Source organism: Phyllobates terribilis, unplaced genomic scaffold (genome assembly GCF_046119375.1).
Source record: "Phyllobates terribilis strain yellow unplaced genomic scaffold, ASM4611937v1 Scaffold_5__5_contigs__length_657084704, whole genome shotgun sequence".
Taxonomy (NCBI): Eukaryota; Metazoa; Chordata; class Amphibia; order Anura; family Dendrobatidae; genus Phyllobates; species Phyllobates terribilis.
The window spans coordinates 165,553,687-165,566,120 of record NW_027362765.1 but is presented as its reverse complement, the minus strand read 5'-3'; the positions used below and the strand labels follow the sequence as shown (position 1 = coordinate 165,566,120).

Genomic DNA, 12,434 nt, shown 5'->3' with positions numbered 1-12,434 from the left:
GGCCCGGGCTCAATCAGAGTTCCCCTCATGTGCTTCTGCTCACGGGGCCCCATGCCGTAGCAAAGTGTACACCCCGGCGCTAAGTACCTTAACGGAGCTGCGCCAGCAGCTCCCTCATATTTCTTCTGATTTCTGGTTATGTGACATCACATACGATTCGTCGCCTGACCAGAAGTCAGGAGAACCCAGTGCGCGTATCTCTCCTGGTGTACCCCCGGAGTGCTCACAGCCTTCAACACTGAACAGCTGTGCAGCTCCAAGGGGGTCTCTCCTCCCCTGTGACACGCTGGTGAAGGCGCGTACACTCTCCTGCAGAGAGCGGGAGCCGCGACTGGATGCCAGCACAGCTGCAGGGATCGTATGACAGGTAAGTATGAAAACTTTATTTTTTTTACTTAATTAATGGTCTTGGGGATGAGCACATGGAGGGTGGGAAGAGCACATGGGGAATTGGGAGTGGAGGGAGGGTGGGAAGAGCCCATGTGGAATTGGGAGTGGAGGGTGGGAAGAGCACATGGGGAATTGGGAGGAGATGGTGGGAAGAGTGCATGGGGAATTGGGAGTGGAGGTTTGGAAGTGCAAATGGTGAATTGGGGGTGGGGAGAGCACATGATGAATTGGGAGTGGGGGAGAGTAAATTATGATGAATAGAAGGTGGGGATGGGGAGAGCACGGACATGACATAATGAATTGGGACAGAGGGTGCATGTAAATATACTGAATCGGGCGAGCAGGAGGTACAGAGTAGGGGTCGTTGAGGATGCAGGAGTGTGACTGGTAATAAATTGGGGGAAAGAGTACAGATTCTAATTAATTTATATGTTTATTAGGTGGGGAAGTGGTCATTTACAGTTAGTGGGGGCACAGGGGTGGATTACAATTTATATTTGGAATGGTGGGTTGCATAATGACTAGTTATTAGGGTTGAGCGAGTATGTTCTGTCCGAGTATGCTCGGTCCAAGATCCGAGTATTTACAGCTGCTCGGTGATATGGTTGAATCGCTCCCGTGTGCATGATTTGCAACTGTTTGACAGCTTTATTACATGTGAGGAATGTGTAAGAAATAGACATTCCTCACATGTACTAAAACTGTCAAACAGTTGCAAATCATGCACACGGGAGCGATTCAAACATATCACCGAGCAGCTGTAAATACTCGGAGCTCGGCCCGAGCACACTCAGCGAAAGGGTTAATAGAACATACTCGCTCAACACTACTAGTTATATATTAATGGTGGGTGCACGTCTGAATTCAGCTGTGTAATGTAGAAGTTGAGGAATGTGCACTAGATAACTGTGTGTTATTTTATGCAGAGACGAGCCCTGGCTGGAAGAAGTAATGGCGGTCTGTGCTGGATGAAGGAGAAAAGTGAAGATGAAGGACTTCACCTAGAGACGTCACTGGTGAGTCAGTGTGTTATCTGTACATTGACACTATACACTATAAAACTATATACAGACCTCCTGTGCATAATGTCGCTGGCAATCACTATATTACATGTGCACTGACACTATACACAGAGATCCTGTGTATAATGTCACCGGTGATCATTATATTAACTGTACACTTACATTATACACTGTTTACCATATACAGAACTCCCGTGTATAATGGCACTTATGGTAATATTAGTATTTCAGTATTGTAGTATTTGGTCACTATGTGGTAGTAATATGTGGTCCAGTCATGGTGTGGCGGTATTTGTCCCTTGTATGTGGTATTATTCAGTGACAATGTGGTGGTAGTATGTGGTCTGGTCATGGTATGGCGGTTTTTGTCCCTTGTATGTGGTATTATTCGGTCACTATGTGGTGGTAATATGTGGTCTGGTCATGGTGTGGTGGTAATTGATCTTTGTATGTGGTATTATTTTAAACAATGTATATGACACATTCCTTTAAAGAAAAATAAATAAAAATATACCTAAAAAGAGTATTGGATAGTTTAAGGAATTTTTAATAAGTTAGAGTAGAGTGGGGCCTGGCCAGAAGAGTCTACCTTTTCGTGCTGGTGGCTAGAAAAATCTTTTGGCCAAAACAAAAGCTGCTGGCTATGTATGTGATCTGGTGTTGGTGTTCACTGGGAGCTGGTAATGTGTGATTGGTGAGGACGTGGTACAGAAGTAGAGTTTTTCCAAGAGTGGGAGGTGGCACTGTAGAAGATTCGAGGGATGGAGGCGGAGTTTGGGTGAAGCCTGGGCTGGGAGGTGAGTATATGTTATTTTTATTTTACTAGGGGGACTACTTTATTTAAATTTTTAGATAGCCCCTTTAACTTTTTGCCTGTGAAATGGTTTGCAGTACTTCCAATGCAGGTGACACATGCCACTACTGCTCAATTGATCAGCATAGACTTCTGTTTGGGTGAGTACAGTGAGGGATCATTAAAATGACGATTTTAAAGGGGTAGCATCATGAAAAGTACCCCCATAAGCTTTAAACATACCATTTGATGTAATGGTGTGGGCTAGGTCCAATATCAGATGGCCATAATATATTTTAGCATCTGCATTCCCATAATTTCCAACTGTTGAAATCTCATTTGTGTGACTTTTTATGTATCACGCTGTTTGGTCATGTTTGCATAAGTTTTACACTCTTTATATCTGCATGTTTTGGGTACAATGCCCCAGCCACCAGTCTTTCTAGTGAATCCAACTTAGAGCACTACAGATCCTTGTCTAAATCCAACCTAAAACTGAATATTGCCAGCAGTGGACAACTCCTGCATAGACAGTTGTCATGTTCTTTTATTTTTAGGAAAAGCTCATAAATGTTTTCAGGTTAAGATTAATTCTGCAAAATTATGTATCAACTTGCTTGCAAATGTTTATTGGACAGAAAAGTGCAAAGAAAGCATAAAGCATTATAGAAGTGACACTAGATGGTCCTTGAAGGAGAATGTTCTTTGAAGTTTCCTAAACTTCTGCTCAGGTCTATGTTAATACTTCTCTTCAACGTTCTTCACTTCTGTATTAACAACTTTTCCATCCACTATTTCTTCAATAAAGGTCTTGACTACTCTTTTTCTATTTGGATCTTTGGAGGTAAACAAAAAAAAAGATCACTTAATTGTAGAAATAACATCTTAGAAGCAAATTATTGTACTTTTCTAATAGTCATGACTAATACTATATCCTGTGAAAATGTCATAAATGTCTAAAGTAGAAATACCCTAACTGGTTTTATCACATTGCATTACAATTCTGCTATTGGTGATGTCTACTTATAATGGACATAGCTTCATGACACAACCCCATAAAAGTCAACAGTAGACTCAACATATTTGGAGATTTGCTGTGTGGTCCTCAAGATGACTGCATGTATGCTAATATTATAAAGCCACCATACACATTAGACTAAGGATAGCTGTACCTGCCAATATCGACGCGTTCGGTTGACAGCCTGCTGTGTATACTGACTTTTTTCTGACATATGTCAGGAGAGATCAGAATTTGGCTTGTCCGATTTCGGAGAGAGGATGCTTTTGTTCTCTAAGAAATACGTCGCTGCTAGAGAAATCTGGCAGCAGTTCTCTCATACAGATCACATATATATGGGAGAGGAGGGCACATAGCTATCTAAGCTATACTTTAGTATGTTACTTGGCTTATTTACTTGTTTTTAGAGTTGATAATGATGATTCTTTAGGATGCCTTACCTTTAGAAGAATCCACAGAAGCAGTTGAGGACTTTTGAGTTGTAGAAGAACTTGATGAAATTCCCAATGATGACCTTGCATAAAGAAGGAGTTTGTTAGTTAAATCAAAGAATGAGCACGAGAACCACCATAATCCTTGACAATTTGCTTTGCTTACCCTCCTTCTCCTTCGAGTAGCTGACGATATTTCTCAATTTCTTGCTCCAGACGAGTTTTTATATCGAGCAGCCGTTTATACTCATCACTTTGTTTTTCCATGTCGCACCTCAGCTGGGTCAATTGTTCTTCCACACTACTGATGATATTTTGTATTTGTGTAATCTGTGCACAGTATCGACCTTCAGTTTCTGCCAATGTGGTTTCTAGGGATTTTTTCTATGGACATGAATAAAACTCATGTTTTTAAGGATATCAGATTCTGTTGGCAAATGTATTTAGTGAAAATGCTGAAGAAGATCTGTGAAGATCTTATGTATCTATTCATAAGACTTATGAAGGCTCTAATATACAGTGGGGAAAATATTTAATACTTAATATTTAATACTCTGCAGATTTTGCTAATTTTGCCACCTACTAAGAATGGAAAGGTCGGTAATTTTTATTGTAGGTATGCGTATACAACTGTGAGAGACAGAATCTTAAAAGAAAAAACAGAAAATCGCTTGTAACATTTTTAAATAATTAAATTGAATTTTATTGCATGAAATAAGTATTTGATCACCTACCAACCAGCAAGTATTCTGGCTTTCACAGACCTGTTCGTTTTTCTTTAGCCCTTTCTAAAACCCTCCTACTCTGCACTTATTAGCTGTATTAATTGCACCTGTTTGAACTCATTACCTGTAAAAAAAACACCTGTCCACACAATCAATCACACTTCAACCTCTCCACCATGGCCAAGACCAAAGAGCTGTCTAAGGACTCCAGGGACAAAATTGTAGACCTGCACAAGGCTGGGATGGGTTACAGGACAGTAGGCAAGCAGATTGGTGAGAAGGCAACAACTGTTGGCACAATTATTAGAAAATGGAAGAAACACAAGATGACTGTTAATCTTCCTCGGTCTGGGGCTACATGCAAGATCTCGCCTCGTGGGGTAAGAATGGTTCTGAGAAAGTTCTGGAATCAGCCCAGAACTACACGGGAGGACCTGGTCAATGACCTGAAGAGAGTTGGGACCACAGTCTCAAACATTACCGTTTGTAACACACTATGCCATCATGAATTAAAGTCTGACTGGGCACAAAGGGCTCCGTGCTCACGCCAGTACATGTCCAGGCCCGTTAAAGCCTGGGACATGTAAGAGAAGGTCATGTGGTCAAATGAGGCGAAAATAGAACTTTTTGGTATCAACTCCGCTCACCATATTTGGAGAAAGAAGAAGGATGAATACAACCCCAAGAACACCGTCCCAACCGTGAAGCATGGTGTAGGAAATATCATATTTTGGGGGTGCTTTTCTGCAAAGGGGACGGGACGACTGCACTGTATTGAAGGGAGGATAGATGAGGTCATGTATCGCAAGATTTTGGCCAACAACCTCTTTCCCTCATTAAAAGCATTGAAGATGGGTCATGGCTGGGTCTTCAAGCATGACAATGACCCAAAACACACAGCCAGGGCAATTAAGGAGTGGCTCTGTAAGAAGCATTTCAGGATCCTGGAGTGGCCTAGAAAATCTTTGAAAGGAGCTGAAACTTAATGTTGCCCAGCAACAGCCCCGAAACCTGAAAGATTTCAAGAACAACTATATGCATGAATGGGCCAAAATCCCTGCTGCAGTGTGTGCAAACTTGGCCAAGAACTACAGAAAATGTCTGACCTCTGTAATTGCAAACAAAGGTTTCAGTACCAAATGTTAAGTTCTGTGTTTCTATTATATCAGATACTTAATTCATGCAATAAAATGCAAATTAATTATGTAAAAATCATACAATGTGATTTTCTGTATGTTTTTTCAAGATTCTGTCTCTCACAGTTGAAGTGTATCTACGATAAAAATTACAGACCTCTCCATTCTTTGTGGGTGGGAAAACTTGCAAAATAGCCAGCGTATCAAATACTTATTTTCTCAACTGTACTTGTTCCACACCATTATTTTCATACCATTGCCAACTGGGACTGCAGCTCTATCTCCAGAGCTTGAAGGCTTCTTCTCAGGTCGGAGATCTCAGAACTGCTGGACTGCACCTGAGCCACCCCAGCTGAAATCTCTTTCTTCAGCTCCTTACTCTATAAAAGCAAAATTAAAAATTACAAATCAATTCTACAGTAGCATATAAAATAACATGAATATTTTTGTTGGGTGTGATAAATCAAAAAGATTGCCTGCTTTAAACTTTTCCTTTTTTGAACGAATGAGAATGGCCCCATAACAATTTGCTGAGGGTGTTTTACTTCTGAGACCTACAATTATCAATTGTAAGGTAGGGGGAAAATTCCTTACAGCACCCCTACAAGGAAACTAATGAATTGCGGAACATGGTTCCTATTACAATGAAAGGTCTCTGTGTGATACATAGATGTGTGAGGTCTTCTAAAAGGGAAATGTTCTTTGTGGCCTCTCTCTGGTTTGGCTAATAGATGGGGGAACGGAAACAGGGACAACTTTATTTAAAACATGACCTACCAAAATGAGACAAAAAATACAGCAAAAAAACAAGCTAAAAATGCAGGTAACCTAAATTACCTAATTGGTGCAGAAACGCTGCAAAATATCTGCAACATCGTTGCCTAAAAAATTGCCTAAAAATGGGTTTCCTAACCAGGTATACTATTCAATGCCTGGATTTGCATCTCCCCAGAGTGGCTTGATTTGCAATGAGCACTAGGGCTGAGTACGATAATGCAGCACGCGACTCCTGCCTACTGTTATATACAAGAGAATATTAGATCTCCCATTACCTGCTCAAGGAACCGAGCCTCAGCCTCCTTCCTGTTCTTCTCAGCAATGGCTTCATACTGCTCCCTCATGTCATTGAGAAGTTTGGTCAGATCAACGCCTGGAGCAGCATTCATCTCAACAGTGACTTGTCCGGCTTGTGTACCATGAAGAGATCCCATCTCCTAGAAACACCAAAAGGAAAAGCAAAATGTAATACAATCAACATCATTGTTTGATGGACAATATGTGGCACTAACGTATTAGATACAACTTATAAGGTCACTTTGATCTCTGCTTATTAGCTTTGCGGTAGTGAAAGTATGGGGGAACATTATATAATAGGATATACCGGTTGAGATCTATGACTGTAGAAAACATTCTCGCTCTCCTGATCTGTCTCTTTAATGAAATATTTTATTCTGGAGCATCTTTTCTTAGAATAGTGCATTATATTGGTCTTCTTTTATTCGTTCTGAAAATGTATGAATAAATTGACAACCCGGGATTACCATTACCATTGTCAATGGTGCATGTCCCTCTAAAATTTGACACTGTTAGCAAAAATTGGACTGTATATATAAGCCACCTACCCATTAGAATAAAGTCGGACGAACCTGCCGATATCGGCAGGATCGGTCAACCGTCTATTGTGTATGGGGGCCATCCAACTCTCCATTGAGTTTCCTCAGGCAGTCTGAATTTTTATGTCCGACCCTTTTGTTCTTCAGGGGATATGCCACTGCCAGAGCCATTTTGCAGCAGCTTTCTCCACTCTCCCTCTTGAAAACACATGAACATGCAGCCAAGCCGGTTATAACGTGCATGGATGTCGGGAGAAATTGCTGATTTGCGGCCGAATGAGAACTTGGCCTTCAGTTATCGTATGTGCATGGTCGTCTTTGGATTGCATAGGGACATACCCAATTGACAATGGTAGTAGCTGCTAATGTGTTCTTTAATTTCCAGAAGGGATAAGAGAGGATCAGCACAATGCTGAATTCTAGAAGAAACTGTGCTCTCACATTACATAATAACATTAATTTATACAGTACATAGTCATTACATAGGGAATACAACTATTTATTTAAACAGTGATGTTATGGAAGCTGACGGATCCTCCTTGGATGAAAGCCCAAATTTTTATTGGACGTAGCTTGCAACTGGTTTTAAAATGTTATCTATCAACAGGTTTTTACTATGTAATCTGAGGGCAGAATGAGATAGGTGTTAAAACCCTGAATTCAGGGATGTGTCACTTATCAGGCTGTGTGCTGTTGTTTACTTATAATGAATGATTTATCACTAGGACATTATCATTGCTGTGACTAGCTGCCTCCTGCCAAGTGGTCTGACCACACCCCCTCCTCTGATAAGCAGCTCATTGTCAATATACAATGCAAACAGAAAGCCTGGTGTGGGCGGGGGTCAGCTTTCTGAGCTCTGTTACACGCCACATCTAAGAACTCTGATTGTGTCACAACTGCTGCACCCAGTAAAACCAAGTGATACATCACTGGAATCAGGGTCTGTTTTCCTATATTATGCTGCTCTCAGATGAGGTAGCAAAAACCTGGTGACAGATTTATTTTAATTCAAGCCAGCTTGCCTATCTCTGTCAGTTCTATAGACACAGAATCAAATGATAGTGTGACCACCACTTCATTAAAACTCCTCCAAAATTGTTGCTTCTGGACTCTATTCTGGAAATTGGTGGATATCCCAGCTCTTAAATGGACTCTGTCAACCCAGAATGACTTTTGAAACCAAGTACATGCGCACAGTGCATCATGGTGGGGCCAATCATTTAAAGGCTCCATCCCATCTACATGTTTCCCTCTATCTGTACCAAGCCACTGAACTTAGTTTGAACAGTAATTCTGTGCTGATAAACTCCCTTTAAGGGTCTGCTTTTTTGACGAAACAGTGTACTTTTTTCAATATATTGCAATACCGCCCAGTTCAAGTTACTGTTGTAACACTGTCGTGACTGTTTCTGTGCAATGCACAGACCTTTTTCTTCTAATTTCATGCAATTCCATTAAAGACTCCAAGATGTCACAAGAAAAGGGTCCTAAACAAACCTAATACTTAGATGAGAACGCTGCTGCTAAGATTTGGACTTCCTTACACCAGCTGTAGAATTGGTGCTTCTCTGACACCATTGAGTGGAGAATGTAAATTACAGAGCAATCATAAAGCTTTGAAGAATTCCTGCAGAAGTAAGTCATGAACAGGCAAGTTTTGGACATAAATGCTCAGGTGCCAGAGGGCAAATGTATTTATCTTTCAGTTACTTGAAGGCATTTCATTTATTTATTTAAAGGATAATTGCAGATTATTGGATACCATATCAATCATCTTCTATCTTTTATGTCATACTGGATACACCACCCATGCAAAAGTTCATCACCTATGTCTTAAGTAACTTCCTAAATGTAAATTGGTGTCTGGAAGAGAATACACAATATCATAAGAAAGGGTGAAACAATCAGTGGCTTACAAAATAGTGATCAAAGCTCTTTATGGACATTTCTATCAGTACAATACTTGCATCCAACGGGGTTGGTACTGGCATATTACAGATAGATATAAACATGCTATTTTATACGAGGAAACTTCCTTGAAATGACTATTAAAAATTGCACTTATCAATGGTCTTTTAGACCTGGTCGTTATCAGGAGTGGTCTACTGAAAGAGGCCATATTTTGGAGCGCTTTCATCTTACAGTAAGTGAGGCATTTACCAGGATATTTTTACAATTCCAAGTTATAAGGTCCCAATTTTCTGCCTAGCTCAAGTGGCATACACAATATAACTCCTTACCTCTTGGTGGTTCTTCTTCAGATACATCAGTTCTTCTGTAAGGCTTTCAATTTGTATTTCCAGGTCAGATCTTGCTAAGACCAGTTCATCCAAGACTCTTCGTAGGCCATTAATATCAGCCTCCACACTCTGTCGAAGAGCTAGTTCATTCTCATATCTGTTGAAGACATCATTTTCATCACTGTGTTGTCAGCTTCGTGGGTTCAAATGCACCACTTGTCCATTTATACATATGTTACCCATATTATACTTATATTACTCACTTAAGTCTGAAGTCATCAGCTGCCAGCCGAGCATTGTCAATTTGCAAAAGAATCTTGGCGTTGTCAATAGTGGCAGCCAGGATCTAAAATACAAGGTGTAAACAGTGACTTACCCAAAACCAGGACATGAACGGTTGATGATTCTTTTGCTTCCTTTCTAGAAGAAGTATGGTATGACAAAATTCTTGCCATCCCTCAGATTGAAAAAGAATCATCCCTGCTAAGGTTCATGCAAACTCCAAGAAAAATAGAGTTCATTACATCAGCTTACTGCTACTTCTAAGTGGTCATGATTGAAAGTGCCCAAAGATACAAACTCTCTGATACAAGTATCAGTCGTTATGATGTTCAAAATACAGGCTATATTCAAACACCTTGGTCAATGTGATCTCTCCGCTTCACACATAGGCTGGCCATTGTTTCATACAGTTAAAGGAAACCTATTAGGTGATTCATGCTTCCCAAACCAGGGCAGCATGGAAATCAATCAGATAATCTTTAATCCATATTGTGTACAAGTCTTACCTTACTTCTGAGATCCTCAATAATTGGATCATACTTGCTGTAGTCTGCTGCTCCTCCACCGGTAGATGAGCCTGGACGTTGTTTTTCATACCAATCTCGGATTTTTTGCTCAAGATCAGCATTGGCCCCTTCTAAAGCCTTGACCTTATCCAAGTATGAAGCTAAGCGGTCATTTAGGTTCTGCATGGTTTGTTTTTCATTGCTTGCAAACATCCCTGAACCGCCTCCACCGGCACCTCCACCAAATCCTGCACCAGCACCACCACCACCACCAAATCTTCCACCAGCACCTCCACCAAATCCAGCTCCTCCACCAAATCCTCCTCCAAAGCCACCACCAGCCCCTCCAGCAAATCCTCCTCCATAACCACCACCAGCACCTCCACCAAATCCTCCTCCATAACCACCTCCAGCACCTCCACCAAATCCATCACCAAATTCACTACCACCAAGTTCATTATAGCCAAAATCTCCAAAACCTGCTCCATTCATTATCATTCCTCCTTGCCCACCACCATATCCTCCACCTCCACTGCCACCCCCAACTTGCTGGAAGCTTTGCGTTGACCTCCGAAATGAAGCAGAGCTTGAACTTTGTGCACCACCCATGGACCTTGCATATTGGGTTGACATGATGATGGAACAGAGAAGGATTGCTCAGAGTAATATCCTGCTGTTATATCGACCAAACGGTAGTGCTGTCAGTTTTTCTATCCTTTTATATATAATAATGGTGGGTGTATCCTCTTACAGTCTTGTATTAGAAGAAATCACTGTTGCGAAAGATCAGGGATTTGGTGCCCAGGTAAATAATTTATTCTGTTTTGTTATGTTCTTATCTGCTCAAATATGTTAGCCCATGGCTATGTTTATTAAATCAAAAGGGTAAAATGGGTGGAGTGCCATTAGACAATCATTACACTGCTGAAGCCTTTCTAAGCCTGTCTAAACAGATTATTTATGCCTTATGTTCCTAGATTTTTGCTGAATGTCATGGAAGCTTTGCCAGGTGTCCAGGTACCTACTTTCTGTATCCTAGGTTGCAATTGATCTTGGTTAAGTGTACTTCTGCCTGGGGGTATGTAGGTTTTATAACTGAAGAAAGACATATCATTCAGCAGATTTACATCTACTAGTACACACTAGGTGAAAAAGGTTGTGGGTATCTGAAATGACTTGAAGTCCAGACAGAAAATGAAAGAAGAATAAAAACCTTCTCTGCAGAAATGATTCTGTTGGCTAGGCCAACCATGGTAGAGCGTGTTGTCTATTACCCACATTGTTGTGTTTGCCCATTCCAGTTTTTAGAAAAGAAAAGTAGAACAGATTGATTATACCCCAAAAAGTTGTAGTCATGATATTAGTCACCAGTCCTCTGGCTTGACCTAATTGTTAAGTATGAAAATAATGCTGGCCATACAAATGCCTTAGCTGTTGAATGAATGCTCGTTGGGCAGACACCTATCTCTTCTGACTGCCACATAAACATAACCAGTTGGTTTGGCAGAATATTCATGTGGGAACTCTGCTGCTGAACAAAAAAACGGGTGACGTATTTAAAGAGATTGCCCATCACTGGACATCCCATTATTAATGGCTTCAGTGTGTTGCATAAATAAAAAAAATCTATCCTTACTTCCTCCGGTCTCTGCCCTGTGCCCTTTTCCTGTCTCCTAACATAAGCAATGTAACATGACCATTGCAGATAATCAGTGGTCACTGATTGGCTGCAGCCTTCACATTTCAGTCCAGCCAGAAGAAAAATGTTTTTGGGGATATAAGTATAGATTTTTTTTTAATTTATGTAGCACCATGGTGTCTTTATTAGTGGGTTATCCAGTGGTGAAGAAAACCTTTAGATTTAAACTGCCTAGTCAGCATTCGACCGCTGCAGCCAATCAGCATATACAAGTAAATACAGTATATGCTATTTCCTGTATTTTTTAACCACACTGGGACTATACAGTGAAGTAAATAATTATTTGATCCTTTGCTGTTTTTGTAAGTTTGCCCACTGACAAAGACATGAACAGTCTATAATTTTAAGGGTAGGTGAATTTTAACACTGAGAGAGAGAATATCCCCCAAATAAAACAAGAAAATCACATTGTATAATTAGATACATTTATTTGCATTTTGCAGTGAGAAATAAGTATTTGATTCCTCTGGCAAACAACACTTAATACTTGGTGGCAAAACCCTTGTTGGCAAGCACAGCAGTCAGACGTTTGTTGTAGTTGATGATGAGGGTTGCGCACATTTCAGGAGGAATTTT

At 40.6% G+C, this 12,434-nt stretch overlaps 1 protein-coding gene across 1 annotated transcript; it reads right to left on the bottom strand.

Moving 5' to 3' along the window:
- Positions 1-2,806: 2,806 nt before the first annotated feature.
- LOC141272524 (keratin, type I cytoskeletal 12-like) lies at positions 2,807-10,881 on the bottom strand. The gene is made up of 8 exons (XM_073683332.1): positions 10,160-10,881; positions 9,635-9,717; positions 9,372-9,528; positions 6,568-6,729; positions 5,770-5,895; positions 3,821-4,038; positions 3,664-3,737; positions 2,807-3,041 (listed from the first exon to the last, which is right to left on the bottom strand). Exons 1-8 carry the CDS (start codon positions 10,790-10,792, stop codon positions 2,944-2,946), a joined length of 1,551 nt encoding a protein of 516 aa, XP_073539433.1. The 5' UTR covers positions 10,793-10,881; the 3' UTR covers positions 2,807-2,943.
- Between the last annotated feature and the right edge of the window lie 1,553 nt (positions 10,882-12,434).